General features: G+C 33.0%; 2 protein-coding genes across 3 annotated transcripts in view; one reads left to right on the top strand and one right to left on the bottom strand.

Moving 5' to 3' along the window:
* The window catches only part of LOC147077701 (ovochymase-1-like), a 153,942-nt gene that overhangs the window by 76,286 nt on the left and 55,622 nt on the right, over positions 1 to 22,034 (top strand). The gene's annotated exons all lie outside the window — the stretch shown is intronic.
* The window catches only part of LOC147077704 (ovochymase-1-like), a 54,708-nt gene that overhangs the window by 28,231 nt on the left and 4,443 nt on the right, over positions 1 to 22,034 (bottom strand). Inside the window, exons 2-10 of one of the 2 annotated variants that reach the window (XM_085960678.1) lie at positions 16,540 to 16,646; positions 15,881 to 15,956; positions 14,178 to 14,240; positions 13,536 to 13,741; positions 10,784 to 10,999; positions 9,136 to 9,312; positions 6,542 to 6,675; positions 2,033 to 2,212; positions 679 to 838 (exon numbers count right to left, since the gene is read on the bottom strand). In XM_085960678.1, coding sequence (XP_085816804.1) covers positions 679 to 838; positions 2,033 to 2,212; positions 6,542 to 6,675; positions 9,136 to 9,312; positions 10,784 to 10,999; positions 13,536 to 13,741; positions 14,178 to 14,240; positions 15,881 to 15,956; positions 16,540 to 16,594 — 1,267 coding nt within the window. In that variant the 5' untranslated portion in view covers positions 16,595 to 16,646. The remainder of the gene's footprint in view (positions 1 to 678; positions 839 to 2,032; positions 2,213 to 6,541; positions 6,676 to 9,135; positions 9,313 to 10,783; positions 11,000 to 13,535; positions 13,742 to 14,177; positions 14,241 to 15,880; positions 15,957 to 16,539; positions 16,647 to 22,034) is intronic. The other variant, XM_085960677.1, reaches the window with a different exon arrangement.

Genomic DNA, 22,034 nt, shown 5'->3' with positions numbered 1-22,034 from the left:
AAAATCCCCGAAACAAGCATGGCATTCATAAACAACAAAAGAAGTTGTTTATTGTTGAGCCACCGGCTTTGGTAGGTCCTGCTAACTTCACAAAGCTTTGATTTTTACATGCGATTTCAACCATATGCGAGGATACTTTTTCAATGTTGGCGGTGAAAATTCCAATTAGGTACATATACACTTAAGGGGGGACATGCTCAGCGTAGGTCAAAATGGAGCTTTAATTCTATTTTCAAAGCATGATGATCAATAAGGCTTAAAAATTATATAAATAGATTATCTACAACGTTTAAGGAATGTCCAGGATCATGCTTTGAAAATATAATAAAAGCTCCATCTTGACCCACGCTGAGCACGTCCGCCCTTAACTAGTGTCATAAACGTAATCCGATTCCGGCGAAATCAGTCTAGTTAACTGTCCGGTCGGATTTTATTGCATAGGGTCGAAAATGTTTTCTTTTAAACGATCGACATATTAACAGTTTTGCTCGGTATACCCGAGAGATAGCTCGTAATAAAAGTGAATAAATATATGGAGAAAAACATAAACTAAAATTTTAACGAATGTTTCCTCATTACATCCGTGATCTCGCTATTTCCGTGATCGTAATAAAATAACCAAGTTCGACTGTACATAAATAATTTCATTAATATAATTATATCTTTCAAGCATTTTACCAGTAGTGTATCCTGCACAAAGTTTATCCCAAATAATGTATTTTGTGAATTCAGGTGGCGACTCTGACTTGCATCGATTTTTAGGAATGATGGGCATTACAGCAGTTTTTAAGACGTCAGAGGCTTCTCCATTCACCTGATCGAGTCCAAATCCTACAACCTGTAAAAATCAAGCATGTATTTTCTACAGTACCGACCCCATTCATCCCTTGGTCGAACTTCATGAAAAAGGTTGCACTGGCAAATTCTGATATTTTCATACTAACACTCATATACTGTACCCGGAAATTTGTACGTAAACAGTTCACCGCAGGACACTTATTCGTGCGCCGCAGTACGTGAAACATGAGTTCGTGTAATATTTAATCAAATGACGAGTTCTTCGTTGAACATTTCACCGTGGAGTATATTTGTACGTATGCTACAAAATGTGGAGATGTCTTTACTAGGTTAGGTTAGGTTAGGGTTAATCTAATTGGAACAGTATTATTTGCAAACTATCGCCGCATTTTGTATGATACGTACAAATGTATTCCACGGTGAAATGTTCAACGAAGAACTCGACATTTGATAAAATGTACTACAAACTCATGTTTCACGTACTGCGGCCAACGAAAAAGTGTCCCACGATGAATTGCATACGTGCAACTTACATGTAACCTTCATATACAATAAAAAGCATTAATTCGCACAATCCACAAATACATGCAGGTGTGTTATAAACCAAGGTACCTAATCTGAAACCGATTATAAAGTTTAGACATTTTATGAAGATAATATATGTAGGGGGTGCAACATCTATATAACATAATATGATGTTAAACATACATAATTTTCTTCATAAACACTTCTGAGAAATATGTATAACCAATAGAAAAAATCTTTTTTGAAAAAAAAATACGACACCCAGCAGAAATCGAACTTGCGTCTCTCGAGATTCGCGCCCACGCACATTGACCACAATGCTATAAGTTTAATTGGAACGAATTTCAGCTAATGGCTCTTACAATACTCTCTGAAGCGCTTTCTAAATTGAGTTACTGTTGTCAATCGGTTTTTGTATTTTAAATCAAAGTAGGTAGGTATTAATTACCTAAATTATTAGCCGACGTCATGGATCATTCCAAGATTTATTGTTGTAACTTAGTTGAACTTGTTAATATTTTAATTAGGTAAGTATTTTTTTTATTTTACGAATAATTCACAAGATTTATGAATGTAACAATCTTTTTATTGAACGTACATAATTTGAAAACACTTCTGGGAAATATATACGTATAACCAATAGAAAAAAAATGTGCGCGCCTGCAGTAGTAAACTTAATTTTTGCAAGATCGTAGTTCTTACTACTAACCTTTGCGTCCAATCCAGCTGAAGACTGCTCCTCGTCAAAATCTTTATCATCTAAGTTGAGACAAACTGGCATTATGAGATTGGAGAAAGTTAGAGGAGTTTGCAAAAATAATATCGCCAAATCATGGCTGTAACTTGAAAGCTCTCCACCATAATCTGGAGGAATCTCAATTCGTTTTACCTAAAACAGTAATTATACATTAAGATATATGTAGACGAAATATTTAAGAAAAAATGAATCCTTGTCATAGAAAAATATGTGCGAAAAAAAACTTCATTTTTAAGTAAAGAATATTATTTTTGATATAGATTACAGGTATAACAATCAATTGTATAAAATTCTATCTAAGATAAACTATGAAAAAATTAAATATTAAAATTTCAGAGCAAGGATGATGACACATCAATTTTGGCGAACCATTTATTAGACGAAAATTACACAATTGACATTATAAAGGTGCCAAAACGTGATTATAAAAATGTTTTAATAATAAATATTACAAATGAATATGGTACCTATTCTTAATGACTAGCTGACCTTTCCTAACAGCCGATTACTTTTTCCAATCTGAGATTTTACTTACGAAATTATAATGTTATATACCAGACGTGGGCAAATGCGGCTCTTCGTTGGGTAAAGTGCGGCTCCCAATATCACTTGATAAAAATATTGGTATTTTCTTTCCCCATTATACTTATTATTATTTTCGCGGGTTTTCCTTCATTCATTAGAGTCATTGGAATTGAAAGAAGATCAGGCATTACTAATGCAGCACAAGTCAAATACCATAATTGAACTTTGGAAACTTGTGACAGAATTCAAATAACCTAATTTAAAGAAAGCTGCTGCCATTTACGTTCAACATATAAGTACCTAGTTGTGAATCATTATGAGGTTTTTAAAATCATCGTTCATAGCTAGCAAACGAGCATTTAACAGATTTGTTTCGAACGGCTGTAACAAATTTTACACCAATTTTTAGAGATTTAGCTAAAAATGATAAATAAACTCTTTATTAAGTATATTTTATTTTTATTAAATAAATTTTGAACTAATTATTTTGTCTTTTCTTTGTTTCTTTATATATAGCAATTCAGATTTGTGTAGAAATGTAATTAAATTTGTATTTAATTTGATACTACGTGAGAACGTGACTTCGGCGTGGCTCTTTATATGTATGAAAATCTAGAATGTGGCTCTCGTTGACCTCATGTATGCCCATCCCTATTATATTCTTATATGATACCTAATGCTTCAAATACACTCTATGACGATCGGTCATATATATGTCGAAAAACCCGTTTCTTATGTTGGCGTCCTGTGTCACAGGGTATCACAGAGTGTAAATACGATGTCATAGCTGTCATACAATATGTATGTATAAATGTCGGAATGGCATAGATTTGATCATAGACACTAAAACCCTCTTAGCATATATGTGCCCGATCGTCATATAGTCTATTTGAACTTTTAGGGTGTTATCTATAAAAATTACAATGTGTATTTACCTTTGGTGAGTGCATATATTGCCAGTAGAAGAATTTATAATATTATAATACGAGGGTGGGTCAATAATTCCTTAGAAAAAAGCATTAAAACAGTTTTTATTTTTGTATTTTTTTTTTATTTCTCAACATAATCTCCTTGGAGCTCAATACACTTGGTTAGACGTTTCTCAATTTTTTTTAAACCGTCAGAAAAATAAGTTTTCGGAAGGTCCTCAAAATAAGCATTTGTCCGATCGATGACTTCTTCATTTGAAAAAAAACGTTGTCCACTTAGCCATTTTTTTAAGTTTGGGAAAAGGAAAAAGTCACTGGGGGCTAAATCTGGCGAATACGGTGGGTGGTCGACCAATTCGAACTTCAATTCTTCAATTTTAGCCATTGATCGTAAACATGTATGAACACGGGCATTGTCCTGATGAAAGAGGATTTTTTTCCTGTTTAAATGAGGCCGTTTTTCTTCAATTTTGTTTTTTAGCTGGTCCAATAAAGATGCATAATAATCCCTTGTTATTGTTTTTCCTTTTTCCAAATAGTCAACGAAAATAATTTCACGTGCATCCCAAAATACAGTAGCCATAACCTTACCAGCTGATTTTACGGTTTTCGCCTTCTTTGGACATGGTTTGCCTTCGCAATCCACTGCTTTGACTGTTCTTTCGTCTCGGGAGTATAGTGGTGTATCCATGTTTCATCTACAGTCACAAACCGACGAAAAAATTTATCCGGATTGCGTTGCATGAGCGACAACAGGGCTATAGAGGCCACCACCCTATTGCGTTTATTGTCGACTGTGAGCAAACGCGGCACCCATCTTGCAAAAATATTTTTCATGCCCAATTTGTCATGTAAAATAGAAATGACGCTACCTTTTGAGATCCCTGTAACCTCAATTATCTCACCCAACTTTAATCTTTGGTCACTTAAAACCATATCGTGGATTTTATTGATTATTTCTGGTGTAGTCACCTCTACAGGACGTCCTGAGCGTGGTTCATCCTTTGTTGATGTACGACCACGTTTAAATTCATTTAACCAGTTATAAATAGTTGCAAGTGAAGGAGCAGATGTGCCGTGAACTAAATCCAACTCATTTTTTATTTACTTTGCTGTTAACCCTTTTATATTAAAATGTTTAATAACAGCTCTAAGCTCAATTTTCTCCATTTTCCATTTTTCCATTTTCCACAAGCAAATTTTTTTTTTAAATGTACGAGAAACACACAACAACCCGACCAATCTGATTGAAACTTCGCAGCATACTGAATCGGTAGTGCCGCTGCATGAAAACAAACCGCTTACAGTACTAGTCGCGCCACCTGTCGACTTTTCTAAGGGCTTATTGACCCACCCTCGTAATATGTGTACCCTCTTAATTTTATACTACATTCAATGCATTTGTTTTATCTACTTTGGAGTATGGATTATATATCAATAATACTTATAACACTAACAACATGATATTACATTTTATGACAAATGTATCATTAACTAATTTTGTGAAGTTTCCAACACGTTACCTAGTTCAGTTTTTTATGAATTATACCCCGTTTACACGTGCTTAGATGTACTGCTGTCAGTACGTATTATCGTGCAAGTTGCAAGATTGTATTCATGGATCAAAAAAGTTCGGAAGGTTTTGAATTTTCACGCAATAGTTGGTACTTGCATCATGGGTTGCGCGTGCGTAGTAGAACGATAGTGGCGAACCTGCCGGAAGAAATACGAACTACACCGCACAGAACACTTTTATGTTTGCCGATTATATACGTACCTGTTTGAACCTGTCAAATAGCACCATACAATAACAACATCGCGTCTCGCATACGCTTGAAGATGAGATTGGAGAGATAGTCGTTTACGTATACATAATAGTTATTATCGCGATAGTAATACACACTATTGGTATCAGTAAATCCATGCACGTGTATATGCGCCACTACGAAATTTAAAAAAAAATGTTGCTAAATATATTAACAGTGTACTACGTTGTTACGAAATACTCAAATTTTCAACACTAAATTTCATACTTGCATCTTTACTTCATAATATTATTTTAACGTACTTTATTACTTTGATATTATAGAAATGAGAATTTACTGTATTATGTGTCAGTATGCATGTGTCATTGGCAGGGCTCGAAATGGAACGGAACGCACCGGAGCGCCGTTCCGGCTCGTGAAATTTGTAAAATTATCACTCCGTCTCGTGGAAAAAATATGTTGACCGTCTGAGCTAGATAGGCCATAGAATAAAAAATCTGACACACTTATTTTTATAAAATACACATAAGATTTGATGACTATGTAAATATCTTCAGAAAATTTGTCGAGCGCTCCGGTTCGTAAACTTTTCCATTTCGAGCGCTGGTCATTGGTGAATACGCATTGTACATGGATCGCAAAAAAACATTTAAATAGAATAGAAGAAAACCGGAATAAATTAGAATAATATATTGGGAATGGGACAACTGGACTCCGGACAATTTGACGCCGCACTGTCGTAGACACGTATACAGAACGTAGACGAGGTATTTTAATCAGTTTTATCTACTAAGTAGTACTACTACATAGTAGTTTTAATTCATTTTACTCTTAACATAATGTATTCTTTATTGCGGATTGAGAATTACCATGCCTAAGGCTTTATATAAAATAAAAAACTCTTTTTTCGTTGGAACTTAAACATATGCACGACTAAATCATTATTTACGTCTGCATATTTACATTCTCACCAACTATTAAATCATAATATAATTATTTACATATAAATAATAATATTAAATATTTTTTAAAGTACTTACTAACCTAACCTAACGTCTATTTATTTTCGAATTCCGTAGCGTCCAGTTGTTCCGGCACCAAATCGTCCTAGACCTAATATATTATATTCAAATACCCTCAGTCAAAAGTACATTTTTTTTAAACGGATAAGATAAAATAAACCATTAAATTAAATAATTAGGTAGGTAATAAAAGTATGTTATAATGAAAAATATTATTACTCCAGATTTTTGTATGAAGGGATCCATGGTTTCCTCTGGATGGACGAAATTACTGTACACTTTTCCAACAGCCACCGTAAATAAATCCGCATCATATGCTTGTCTAGCTAGCGGGTCGTAAAAACAATGAGCAGCTGAAAAACACGATTAAATTATCAATTCAAATAACCAACTTCGTCGCCCATCTCCTGAATGGATCCTAATACTGGTGATACTTGGATCCCATTTTTTAAAATAACCTATAGGATCTATATAGGAAAATAGTGGACTGCTTTGAGAGAAAGATCCTGAGGCGGATATACGCACCCATGAATGATGGTGGGGAGTGGAAAATTAGGTACAACACGGAACTATACCGCTTATACCAAGATTCAAAACTCTCCACCTTCATAAAACTCCAGAGGCTAAACTGGGCAGGCCATTTCCAGCGCATGCTTGAGTCACGGATACCGAAGAAGATCCTCTAAGGAAACCCAGGGGAGGTAAGGCCAGTGGGAAAGCCACGCACTCGATGGGGTGATAACATTACAAAAGATGCCAACCAGCTGCTAAAAATCAGTAACTGGAAAAGACGTGCGGAGGACCATTCCGGCTGGAGGACGGCGGTGGAGGAGGCCAGGGCTCGACTTAAGCTGTAGCGCCATTGAAGAAGAAGAATACTAAACTTACCTATTATAAAAAATAACTTTATCTTTACTTCAGTTTTGTATGAGAGATTTTACGTCTGCTTAAATTTATGCAACTCGGTCTAAAGCACCGGAGGTTTTTGACTTTGACTGCTTCGCCGCCAGAGGCGCCAGTTTGTTGTCAACCCGGCCATCTTTCTTTTTTTACACGTTGCCTAAAATGTCAAGCCGCAGATCCAGCATCGCAACGCCCCGTGATTAAGCCGCGTTGACATGGTCCAAGTACGATCCAAGTACACTTGGACCAAGTGCCATCCAAGCGCACTCGTATGAGACATCTTCATACTAATTATTCCTATCCAAGCTAACTTGGATGAGTAGGACGCGGTCCGAGTAGCTTGGATAGGAATAATTAGTATGAAGCTGTCACTTGGGGGTTTTTCTCTTTTAAATTTTATCGTTGTAAGTTTAACTTTGCATGCACATTCTTATTTAAGTATTTATTATTATTTGTATGTAATATAGGTACATATATACATATTTTATTCATATAAAGTTTGTAAAATACATCAACAGTTCTGTTTACAGTCTCATTTTTATCATTTTAATATTATTATGTATATAATTAAGTCAAGTGACTTAATTATCAACATTAATTTTACTAATGGTTTTGTAAATGCATTTAAAAAATAATAAATCTAAAAAATCATAACACCACTGCACATGGACGTACTAAAATATGACTATATTCTAAAACATTAGAGCGAGAGGCTTAAAAGAATACTGTTGTAGGTAATAAAAATACTTTATGCAGTCATCAAATGTTTAAATAATAAACATACAGGATAATAAGGCTTCACAATTATATAAATAGATTATCTACAACGTTTAAGGAATGTCCAGGGTTATGCTCTGAAAATACAATAAAAGCTCCATTTTGACCCACGCTGAGCATGTGGGCCCTTAAGTTGGGGTTAAATAATAATACACCAAACTAATCCACATAGTACTATAGTCCTTATGTAATAGATATGGACGGTGGTTGATTACCCACCTTTCCACCTCAGAGCCTTACTGATAGTAATTAACTATTTCTTTTATTCAACGAATAGTTCACAAGATTTTAAGAATGTACCATTCTAATTATTGAACATACATCATTTTGAAAATACTTCTGAGAAAGTATATTATACCCAATAGAAAAAATCTTTTTGAAAAAGTAAGACACCCGGCAGGATCGAACCTGCGTCTCTTGGGTTTCACGCGCCTGTGTATTACCACTATGCTACGACTTCCATGCTTAATTTCGACACATTTTAACTATTATTGCCTTTTTAATACTTGTTCACAAGCGCTCTTCAAATTAAGTTACGGTATGCGATCGCTTTTTGTGTTCTAAATTACTAACCGACGTCACGGACCACTCCAATATTTTCTATTGTTACTTACTTGAACTTGCTGATAATTTTAATTGGTACCTATTTCTATTATTCAACGACTAATAATTCACAAGATTTTAAGAATGTACCAAGAATGTTAAGGTTTAAATAGACTATATGACGATCGGGCACATATATGCTAAGAGCGTTTTAGTGTCTATGATCAAATCTATGCCATTCCGACATTTATACATACATATTGTATAACAGCCATGACATCGTATTTACACTCTGTGACCACCCTGTGACACAGGACGCCAACATAAGAAACGGGTTTTTCGACATATATATTACCGATCGTCATAGAGTGTATTTGAAGCATTAGGAATGTACCCAATTAAGCATGGCAGTCGTAGCATAGTGGTAATGCACAGGGCGCGAAACCCAATAGAAGCAGGTTCGATTCCTGCCGATTGTCTTACTTTTTGAAAAAGATTTTTTCTATTGGTTATAATATATTTTCTAAGTATTTTCAAAATTATGTATGTTCTTACTGATAGTGTTAAAGTAAGTTGAACATTTCACGTACCGCTTATGATGATAGACCTGCTTATTATACTGCCTCCACACCAGTATGTTGGGACTGAGTTCATTTCTGTATGTCCATACTTAGTATATATAGCGACATGCCAAGGGAATTCCCCTTTATTGGCATTGGTCCCATTGATTACGTTAGCTGTGCCGAGCGGCGTCGGTTTCCCGCATTCTGTGAAATAAAATATTTGAATAACTTTACTGTTATGGAGGTTACATAATTTTTGATAACACCTCAGAGGGTGGGACTCGAATCTGTATCGTTTGGAGTATGGTCAATGCGGTTTATGAATTGCGTCACCTGCGTCTTACTCAATTACCTATGTCAAAATTAACTGGTAGTATATAACTGAAGTGCTTTAATCACAATTTTACCAAATATCCCTTTTCTATTATAGAACATAGCTTCATTTCTACCCTCCCCCCCCCATACAGTTCAGGGGCGAAGGCTGAAGGTAGGCTGTCAAGATCCACCATAAATGGTGCGCACTAAACTTTGCCAGTTATACGATACGTATTTATTTTTATTGAAATAATACTACAATTTACAGATGGTGTTGGTTAGTTTTTAAAATTCAATAATTAAACCCTGCAAAAACCAAACCATTTTAGATAATAATAAAAAAATACTCTTCTTTCTATATAATATAACTTTGAATATTTTATAGATAGAATAATATTTTTTATCTATTATAGTTTGGTTTAAGAAAGGCTTAATGAATTTAAAAAAAATGATCCAACAATATGCGTAATAATATTATGTTTTATTAATTATTCAACGAAAACATGTAAGTATAAATGAAAAAATGTGCACAATTTTGTCGTGTCGCCCAAAATATACCAAAACTATTATGGTTTGGTTAGGCAGGGTTTAATTGATTTTTAAAACTAACCAATACCATCTGTAAATTTGTAGTCTTAGTTCAATAAAAACAAGTACCTACATATGACTAAAAAAGTGAAATGTGCACTATGTGTGGTGGATCTTAACAGCCTACCTCCACCCTTCGCTATTACCGGCACACACAGATATCAATAATAATAAATTAATATTTATTTACTAACGTGAATAACAATGTAAACTCTCTTATTCGTACTTGATAAAACTCCTTTTGTGGTGAAACATGTATAATATTAATTATGTTCTATCGGGTAGCTACTCCGTCATATGTAAATGCGTCATCGTCAGTTAATTAATATTGCAAGTCGTTAGGCAGGATCTTATTGTGTTATGAATTGAAGCGCCTAGTTTCAAAAGCCCCTAAAACGATTTTAGGTAGTTCTGAGAAAAATGAGAAAAACGATTTTAGATAGTTTTGAGAAAAATGAGAAAAAGTCATATCTATTAAATCTGTGAACTGTATGTATTTATTTTTTAATTCGTTACATTCTAAAGAGTATTTTGGCTTTATATTTTAGCGGTATTTGAAAATCACACCCAACCATTTTAGCGAGTTTTGAAATTTACCCTAATTTTTGATTGATACGTATTGGCGAATTTTGGCGTTTTTTAAAGTCCAATCTTTAGCCAACATATAGATCACAAAAATATCCATCTAACTACATATTTAAGTCAAAAATTTTCAAAAACCGTTTTAGGGGCTTTTGAAACTAGGCGCTTCAATTCTGTGATTGGTAAATACCTGCCCTGCAGCTAGGCATACTGTATCCCCAACGACCGTTTATGCAGAATATGTTGCTGTTTCTGGTGAGTGAATGATGGCCACTGCGACATTTCGGAGTAGCAGTCGCCCCAGAAGGCAGCATTTTATCACAACTCCCTCGGATGAACTGTCCATTTTTAGAAGGCGTCGTGCAAGTAAATTCAACTGTTAATGATACCGGAGGTTTGCAGGATTCTGAAATTAAAAGTAAATCTCAAAGATAGGAAGGACAAAATAATATATACCTAGATGGAGTGTGACTACTATATATTGGTCGATATATCATCACAGTCATTTTGGGCTCCAAAAATTGCCTCTTTGTACACATACCTCTTTCACATTGCATACCTTAGAAAATGTCAACATACGTCTCTCTGACGTATCGGTTAAAATAGAGATATTATCTTTTCAATGATTCAATAAGTACCATACATACATCACCATATTTTTCAATCGTAAGAGAATGGTAAGATGGGCCCTCACAGAGTGTAGGTTGTATTAACATAATTTACTTTAAAAATTAATGTTAGTTACTTTCTCAACCTATTAAGTCGATACAAATTCTGGATTCGCACCCGGGGCTCACGACATTATAAGTCGACACGTTACCGCTCGGCCATCGTGAGCATGGGCATTTAATAGATACTTAGATAATGTTTATTACAGTGGTTTCTAAACTTTATGTTACTACGCCTCCCTTTAAAAAAAATCTAATGTTGGCGCCTCCCCCGTATATCAAAAATTATCATTTAAGTATATTAATAATCATATAGGTAGGTATCACATCAAATTGCAACGCATAACTACATAATTAAAATATTTATTAGTTTCGAAACAAAGCAGCGCCTTTTTTTCTATTAATAAAATAACGTGAAAAGTGCATTAGCAAACTAACCAAGAACTCAGTAAATAGATTTTTGTTTGCTTCAATGTATCTGGCGCACAAATCATTTAAAAGTGGAAACATGGCGAAATAATTTTTTTGTAATTTTGATTTCCAAAGCTCCAATATTTTATGAATGCCTTCACTTCGTCTTTTTAAATCAGTGAATGCATTCATTAGTGGTCCTTTCATTGATTTATTCACTCATTTTTTTTTTTTAATTTAAACCAAATAGACAAGTTTAATAAGAAAATTATCGTTCCTTAACAAATTTCCCTCAAATTTCAACATTATGATTATTTGACCGTTTTATTTCATTTTTTTACGAGATAGCCTGCGCGCTTCACAATATACTATAGAAGTGAGGTATTATAAAATTAGTCTTTATATTTTCGTACAGGTTTGCAGACAACCTTTTATAGGTCTGTTTTATGTAGTTTGTACCTAGCAGCCGTTTTATAAAATAAGCATTTGCAAACTGCAAACCTGTGACTACATTAATTGTGTGAAACTTTTCGCGCCTCCCTTCGCAACACTCCGCGCCTCCCAGTTTGGAAATCGCTGGCTTATTATATATTGGAAAAAATCGGATGATTTGGTGACGCCAACTGGACGATCACCATCGTAATGTCGATAAATATAATTGAAATGCATGATAAAATACGCATACGTTATTTACTACTCAAATAATTGTAATACAGAATACCACTTCTCTGGGTAGTTATAAAATATTATCGAGTCCTCGTAGTTTTACTGCTGTTTGTAGTGCTTTAGAATAATTATGCACGTTTTAATTATATTGTGTTAAAAAATAAGTATTATCCCCATGGTTTTTTAAGATACTTGTAAGAGATAACAATGGCATGATTTGATGGCAACTAATTTAATTTCTATAAAGTAAGATCATTATAGCTAAACAACTTAAGCACGGACCTGCGCAGAAGCTCACTTATTTTTGTGCGCAAAGATTATGTGCGAGAACGGCATGTCTGTGTATGAAAAGTCTGTTTTACACGATACAATATTATATTTACAGTTTTACAATGAATATCCCATGTCGATCGGGGTATTACAAAAGACCTTTACAAAGACAAGCACGAAAAATTATTGTTTTTAATGTGACCGAATATTTAAAAGTGATGAAAAAACAGTACAATTTGAAATGTAATATTGTGAAATCGGCAAACGAAGCAACTGGCGTACCTATTAGCACAAATTAGAGAGTAATGCGGGGGGAAGACAAAAAATCGATAGATATGACGTAACATAAAAATTTTGATCGGTATTTCCTTAATAATTAGGTACACACTAAATAATTGGAAAAAAATGCTGTGAGCACGATATAAAAATCGAAGATTCTTATAGGGTAAGTGATTTTGGAATAGACAGACATATGGATAACTTGATATAAAACATTGGTGCAGAGTCAGGTAACATCGATGATTGATATTTACAGAATAGAACAGTGCATCAGATGAGATGTCATAGTAATGCGCGATTTATATTGGAAGTAATTTTAACGATTTGCTACGTGTAATACGAGCTGCCGTTTTTGTAACTGACCGAAAACTTGCGAACCCCCGAAGTTCAAAAACGTCACGCTTATGTTGTCTAGTTATAATTTATATATAGTTTTTAATAGTTTTTATAACCATAGATTAGTCATTGATAAAAGGTAATGCCATGCTGTTATTTTTTAGAAAATAAATATTTTTTTTAAAAAAGAACTATCATTACACTGTAAAAGATTTTATAAAATATTCTTCATAGAAGATATTTTTCAAAGATCTTTTATAGTGTTTTATGTGAACATATGCATTGTACGGATATATCCACTTAATAACTTACTCTGACAAATTGCTAACTCTTCTTCAAACCAGTCGTTTTTACTATCATCACAAAAATTGACTCCGTTATTAGATGGCAAATAGCCTGATGGACAGGTCAATTGAAGAATCGAATGATACGGCGCCAGTTGTCCACCAGTGACTTCGACTGAACCACGTAAGCTGTACGTGCCGTTTGGCATACTCATCGGCATAACACACCCACCCCTGTAAAATATAAATTAATAATTATTATTTTTGTCGATTTTTTCCTTCTTTGTCTAAAAAGTTTTTCATTTTTTCGTTCGCGTGGCTAAATTTCAGACCAGTTTGCAATACAAATAGCTGGAACATGCAATTTACATGACTAGTCTTTTACTGTAAACATGTGAGAAAAAGATTATTGTTTGACTTTATAGCACTGCCACTGCCGCAGTAAATATTATTCCAGTAATTCCCCAGATGATCCATATTGACAATAAATAATTAAAATGCATAAGTGTCAATAGATACGATCTGTTCATTGGTTATTGATTATTGATTAGTTTTGTTGCATAAACTTTATATTGTGATTTTGCACTTTATATTGTGAATGTACACAAACGTGACTGGTTATTTAGGGAACAAAATTATAATCACTAACTAAAATTGAATGCATGCTCACCCAGGAGTTTGTCTTTGAATCCGCAATTGACCACGAAGAGAAGTTGTGCCATTTAGATCATCGCTAAATAATAAAATTGATATATTAAAAAAACATTGGTTTAAAAAAAAACATAGTTCCCAATAAAATCAAGCTTGTCGTTTTTGCAAAACTATTAACGGCCCACATGCTCAGCGTAGGTCAAAATGGAGCTTTTATGGAATTTTCAGAGCATAACCCTGGACATTCCTTAAACGTTGTAGATAATCTATTTATATAATTTTGAAGCCTTATTATCTTTTATATTTATTTTAAATGTTTGATGACTGCGTAAAGTATTTTTATTATATAAAATATTATTCTTTTAAACCTCTCGCTCTAATGTTGGTGTTAAGATTTTTTAGATTTATTAATTTTTAAACGCATTTAAAAACCCATTAGTAAAATTAATGTTAACATTATATAGTGACATATTTACGATAAAAAAATATATTTTATAATCTTTGTGATTCCAAATTTGACAAGAATTAGGCATTTTATTATTTAAAAAATGGGCACGATTAACACATTTGAAAATAATTCTAAAGATACTGATTATAAGCTACGTCTTTGACCATTCAAATTCAAACCATTCAAACATCCTATGAATAATGTTTACTTTAGTCAATAATTATTATAAAGCAATCATTATTCGTAGGATATTTATCACATTTGAATGGTCAAAGACATAGCCTATAATCATTATCTTTAGAATTATTTTCAAATGTGTAAATTGTGCCCATTTTTTGAATAATAAAATGCCTAATTCTTGTAAAATTTAGGATCACAAAGATTATAAAATATATTTTTTTATCGTATATATGTCACTATATAATGTTAACATTAATTTTACTTATGGTTTTGTAAATACGTTTAAAAATTAATAAATGTAAAAAATCTTAATACCAATATAATACGACTATATTCTAAAACATTAGAGCGAGAGGTTTAAAAGAATACTATTTTATGTAATAAAAATACTTTATGCAGTCATTAAATATTTAAAATAAACATAAAGGATAATAAGGTTACCAAGGTTATGCTCTGAAAATACCATAAAAGCTCCATTTTGACCTACGCTGAGCATGTGGGCCCAAGGGTAGATATTAATTAATGGCTTGTAACCGGTATGGTATATTCAGTCAATTTCATTTAAATTGGTTAACAATTTTATATGCAATGAGTTATATTGTACATGAAAATTGTATTTTCCAAACAAAGTGTTACAATAAAGTTGCTAAATTCATATTAAACTGCATTTAAGTCAATAAGTTAATACTAAACACAAAATACCGAAGCGTTATCTCATTCAATAGTTTGAAAGTTCAGTAATTGTATTTATTGTCATATGTTAGTGTAAACAATGTTGTCTACTTTACTGTCTAATCCACCCCTAGATAATTTTATATTATTATATTATTTCTATACATTATAATATAATTTAGGTGAATAATCGAATAAATAATAAATACTTAAAAATTAGTAATTCACAAAAGAGTCGAGACCCTCACGGGTATAGACAGACACCATAATTTATCTAATAGTCCTTATCTTTTAATCTAATTTCATAGGATGTATTTAGTTATATATTTTATATTGTTGTGCATGATATCGATTTAATCGAAAGCTGGATTATAATTTTATTACTATGCATTTAAATTTATAATGTACTTTGATTTTCTTACCTGTATATTTGAGCTGGTAGTGAACTTTTAGCTAAGCCTTCGAATATTGTCGCAGAGAATGCGTGCGATATCAACCCTGTGAACATGTAATAATAATATTATCGTGGCATATTGTGTGAATAATTTAAAATATTATGATTGCTATTTTACAACGTTTTTATTAGCTCGTATTCTTGTTTGTCCGGTGGTTGTTTTTCCAGCACAAATCTTGCAATCGATTTTTAACTAACTTCTCAACTAGCTAGACATTTGAAGCTTTTAGAATATATCAGAACACGATGCCAATGCATTCTTTTAATACTTTTAGCCATCTTTAAGCAGAATTGAATTCATTTTCAGTTAATTCTGTTTTGTATGAAAAGTTATTTCAGAAAAATCCGTAAAAAGTATAAGACTATTATTGGTTGCTAAGAAGATGGTCCTAGCAACTAAATTATTAATATATAAGTTCGTTACTATGGAAATCAAAATGAAATGTCAAAATGACATTTCAGTACTTATTCTATATTTGTTTGTTTGTTTGTTATTTATTTACTTCATATCAAGTACAAGTTTGAGCATATTGAGCATATTAATTCAACAGAATTTAAAAACGTTGTATATAAAAAGTTCTTTTCATCTTGTAATTATTTATTTTAAATAAATTAAATAATCATTACCAATAAAAATAGTCGTCGACATCAACAGTGCTCGAATTGTAATTAGTGATGTCATTGTTGGGAATTCAATTAAATGTATTTAAAAAATCACCTGAAACACAGTAAAACTGGTACTATATAAAAATAATATATGCTTTAAAAGTTAGAACGCAGAAATAACGTACTATAAAGTGAAAATACTTTAGCCGCCTAGTAACGCTATTGTTGTTATTTAATAAAAATTTACATGTAAATTTCATGACCTGTCTAAAATAATATAAATGAATGTAAAGAATGTAGATTATTATCAATTTATTACAAAAGCCGAGCATAAATAAATTCAATTTCAAATTTATTTATTTTATATACTATAATGAACATAATAAATAATAAATTTAAAGCGTTCACGACATGACAAAATGAGTGTTAACAATTTTTTAAATACAAATACAGAGCAATGTGAGTTAATAATACAATAAGAAATAAAATAAGAAAAGAAATTAAATAACTTAAATAAAAGTTGATGGAAGCACACATAGTGAACTATTGATAGACCTTATCTTAAAAACTTATTAAACAACGTCCACCTAAATTCACCCTCACGTAAGTCCAATATATCAATCTCCGAAGCGATTTCATTAAACATGGTTATTGCCCTCCCAATTGGCATCACTAATGGCAGGTTAGTTCTACACCTTGGGAGAACAAACAGCGGATGCCCTCGATTCCTAAGATAATTAATTATCAGAGACACACAAGCCAACACCACCAAGAATGGCAGTGTTTCCATTTACGCCGCGTATATGTCGGAAAAAATATGTAGCTAAATAAAATTTCTTCTAAATTTTAAACTACAATATGTAAGCATACCTAAGAGAATTTCAGTCGGATAGAGCCACGGATAATATCCATACAGCCGAAAGTAAAGGAGTTTCAAAAATTTCTTCTGGACCCTCTCCACAATAAGGCCGTACTTCAGCTGATGCGATAACAACGCCACTGTATGAACGACAAGGAAAGTAGATAAGACCAGTGGCGGCTCGATGACATTCTAGGTGGTGATATTTAGCCATTAATTATTAAATATACATACCTACCTACTTTCTCACATTATATATTACCATACAGTGCCTAGCAACTTATGATAATCTGATTTTATTAATGAGGAAATGAGTAATTTTTCAGAATAAATAATATAATTATGTGAGTCGTTATTTAATTACACCTAAAAGGCGTATTTAAAAATAGTTATTTAATAATAATAATAATTATTATAGACTTGACAGTATTAGTTTTGAACAACGACATGCAACGAACGTTTTCACTCATCTAGGGGTCATTTTATTCGCTGCCCAGTACGCGTATACGAATGCTAATGCATTCACATCCTTTGTAGAACGAGGTTTATACCACGGCGACGGGATAGGACTGAGTGACCCCGGTCAGTGAAAAATAAACGCCATAGCTTTCTTAATTTCTACATAAGTGTCACCGTAAAATAGAGCCTAGTTAATTTAATTCATTATTTTAATACCGCCTAATCATCATTATGTTATTACATAATAATAATAATAATAAATATCTCTATAAAATTGCCAAGGATTTAAATGGATAAAATAAATTAAATGCGTAGTTTATTTTATTATGTACTAATTAAGTAGGTTTATTATGACAATGATAAAAATATCGGACGTATATTTTTGCGATGATAATGATGTGGGAATGGTCCTTGCGAACCCTTAAGGTAGAGCCGCCCCTGGATAAGACATAATAATAATATACCCTAACGTTCCATCATGACTCTTTAAGGGGGGACATGCTCGTCGTTGGTCAAAATTGAGTTTTTATTGTATTTTCAAACCATGATCCTGGACACTCCTTAAACGTTGTAGATAATCTATTTATATAATTTTGAAGCCTTATTATCCTTTATATTTATTTTAAACATTTGATGACTGCATAAAGTATTTTTGTTACATAAAATAGTATTCTTTTAAACCTCTCGCTCTAATGTTTTGGAATATAGTCATATTTCGGTACATAAATGTGCAGTGGTGTTAAGATTTTTTACATTTATTAATTTTTAAACGCATTTATAAAACCATTAGTATAATTTATGACGAGAGAATTTTAGTAAAAAATTCACGATAAAAAATTATATTGCAGTCATCAAATGTTTAAAATAAATATAAAGAACAATAAGGCTTCAAAATTATATAAATAGATTATCTACAACGTTTAAGGAGTGTCCAGGATCATGATTTGAAAATACAATAAAAACTCAAATTTTACCTACGACGAGCATGTGGGCCGTTAAGCAAGAACGCCTGTTGCTTGAATCTTAAAACTGTTCATGAGTCCATGTTTCACATTGGTTGAACCCTTTGCGATTAAGACACATTGGGAGGTTACTTTTGAATTATGCTATTCAGGCACCCGAATGCACTCACGCTACAAATACACTGCAAGCAATCTCGTCATACATGTTTAGGCGGTTCAAAATAATTCAATACGTTAGAGGATGAACCACGGAAGTCACGTTTGGACTTTTGTTCAGGAGAGTGATTTTAGTGTAGGTTAAAGTTTGAAACTCTATAACTTTTTAAAGAACTATAGTAATTAGGGCCTGTAAACGGTATTATTCATAATTAAATTTATTTTTGACCACAGTATAGATAGAAATACCAAATTATTTGGAATTAATAAATTAATGAACTTCCGTGTTTTATGTTCTAACATATAATGTAGAAGTACCACTAAGCAATACTTCACCTATAGATAATACACGGAAGTCCATATAGGTAGGAATAAATTATTTTTATTTCCTGTGCATCATGTTATTAATAATTATTTTATTATAAATACACAAAATATTTCAGTAAGTCTAAATATGAAAAGGAATTATATATTTTTTAATTTATATAAGTACAAGATTATTTGAAATTTATTATTGCTGTAGAAAAAAATCAACGCAATGAGAATTATTCCTGGTCATTCTCCGGGACATCAGCTGATGAGGAATTATGTGGAATTCTATCATAAAATTCTTGAAATTCTGGAGATATTGTTTCATAGTTTGCAGATCTTAACCGGACACGGTGGTTTTGCCTCGAAGCTCTTGGCCTAATAGAATCTCCGACTTGCTTATGTGCCGAATTGCAGGATGCCGTTCACATCCTCTGGGAGTGTCCCCATATTATGTCGGTTGAAAGGGAAGAGCTTTTCAAGTCGGTTTGACCCTCAGTTGGACCGGTCGGCCATTGCGACTTGGTATCTACGAGGAAAAATTTGTCAGCTTTTAAAAAGTTTGCGGCGTTTTACGGCGATCGAGAAGGTCGGAGGTCCACAGTTTGGAAATCTTCATCGGAGAACTTCGCCTTATAACGTAGATAACCAGCGCCATCTTAAAATATAAATAAAAAAGAAAAAAAAGGTGTGCCATCAATATTCTTTTTTCGAGCCACGAAAGGAGCTGAAGATGATGCATACAAAGAGCAATAATTGTTTAATCATTTAACTCCATGTTAATAACTTTAAAAGGTTTGTTTTTTTACATGTCCCTACAAACTGAACCCAATCCCATGGAGTAACAATCTGCATACCGTTCAGCATCTTTTTTGACGTTCTGTTATAGAGTGGTCAGTGGGTCCATGTGTGTATGGCCTCGTAATAGGAATTTGTGATTTATGATTTTCAGCGTAGGAATGGTTTTCAGAAACCAGGTATATGACAAAACAATCATGATATTCCTATTTTGGCCAGGGCAATTAATGATCATACAAAATCGTCAGCTCTTCAATATTTGCTAAAACATTGCTAGATGCCCATTTCATCAAGCAGCAGCCGATCTTATTGCCACCCCTTCCACTTTTTATTTCATCTACATTAGTGTTGTGTCTCACTCACCACTTGCATTATCGTAAATTGTAAAATTCAGAGTCCACAATTTTCTCAGATGGAAACTATATGGAGTAGGTAAACACTTCTCAAAGTCAACCATTATTACTTTCATACTGGTAATTTTCTTTCTTGCAAGAGTTTTATCAATCTTATTTAATTGCAGCTGCTTCCTGTATGTGATCTTCCAAAAGGTGTCATTGAATTTCTTTTTCTTCAAAAGAAATATTGACATCTTTAAGACTCATCTTAGGGCTATCGCAGGGGTCACAGGTATTATTGCTTGGCAAAACAAACCCGAATTAAATTTTTATTTTATTTAATTGAAAATCCATTTTGAATAGGTATATGGCGATAGAGCTACAATTTTGGGTTCATTCATGTGGTTATATTCTTTGGAGAATAAATCAAACATTTTTGTAATACTTGTTTATGTATAACTAGCTGCATAACCCGGCGCTGCCCGGGAGTTACGTAGAGTGCAAGGAATTGAATTTAAAAAAGTAAAAAAATATAATATTTTAGATTTTTATTTTTTTGTACATTTATTGTATTTAAATATCTAAAAAAGTAGTACAAATTCTGTTTATTATTATAAAACTGTTCCCAGGGTGCAACGGGTTAAAACTAAAATTCGAGACCCCGACCACGCACTCCGGCTCTGATGCGTCCCCGGGGTGCAACGGGTTAAAGCTGAAATTCGGGACTCCGACAACGCACTCCGGCTCTGATGCCACTACATACAACTATTGTCCGTGAGTGAAGCATTCCGATCTACGCGTAACACGTCGCCCGCGGCAAACTGGCGGTTATTAGTTTTTCTAATCTAACTTTGCCATTTGACCTCCGATCAAGCTGAAATAAACGCCAATATTTTTTAAATGTACACATTCTAGCGACATTTTCAATAAAAAATGGGGATTGCAGCATTAACTTCGGCGTTTCAAGACCTTATACGCGGCGACTTTTTTTCCGCAAAAACCGTAAAACTGTCCCCGGGTTGCAACGAGTTAAATCTGAAATTTGAGACCCCGACCACGCACTCCGGCTCGTCATCTTCCGTCTACTGTCCAAATTTTGTCGAAATCCGACTACGCGTGTGGATTTTTACAAAAAAAAAAACGAAAATTATAGTATAGATAATACGTACCTACCTAACGTTTGTTGGACTTCTGTGTTTATGGAATTAGTATAATGGTTTATTAACATTTTTCTTAGAGCATAAACATCGTAAAAAGGACATCCGTTGTTTATGCACTAAAGTGAATTGGACTTCAGTGATTTTTTAATTAGCTATATCGGTTAATTTACTACTTATGGACTTCAGTGTTTCATTCATTTGTGTAATGAAATAAAGAAAATTTTCTGCATATTTAACTCAGAAACAGTAAAAACTGGACTTCCGTGGTTTATCATCTAATGTACAGAATTATAGATCAGGTCCAATTTGTATAAATTCGATTTTTGATGGCTAGATAAAATAGATTTCTATATTGTGTGTTAATATCACAAGCATATCTCTAATATTTTCCGCATAAATGGCAATACTAGTATAGAAACGATATTAAATTGAATGTGAATCATGTCCATTTTGACAGTTCTTTCAGCAGTTTAAAGAT

The sequence above is a fragment of the Rhyacophila brunnea genome, unplaced genomic scaffold (assembly GCF_057557595.1).
Source record: "Rhyacophila brunnea isolate RB1 unplaced genomic scaffold, BYU_Rbru_1.0 scaffold_12, whole genome shotgun sequence".
In the NCBI taxonomy this organism is placed as follows: Eukaryota; Metazoa; Arthropoda; class Insecta; order Trichoptera; family Rhyacophilidae; genus Rhyacophila; species Rhyacophila brunnea.
This window is presented reverse-complemented; position numbering and strand designations above follow the sequence as displayed.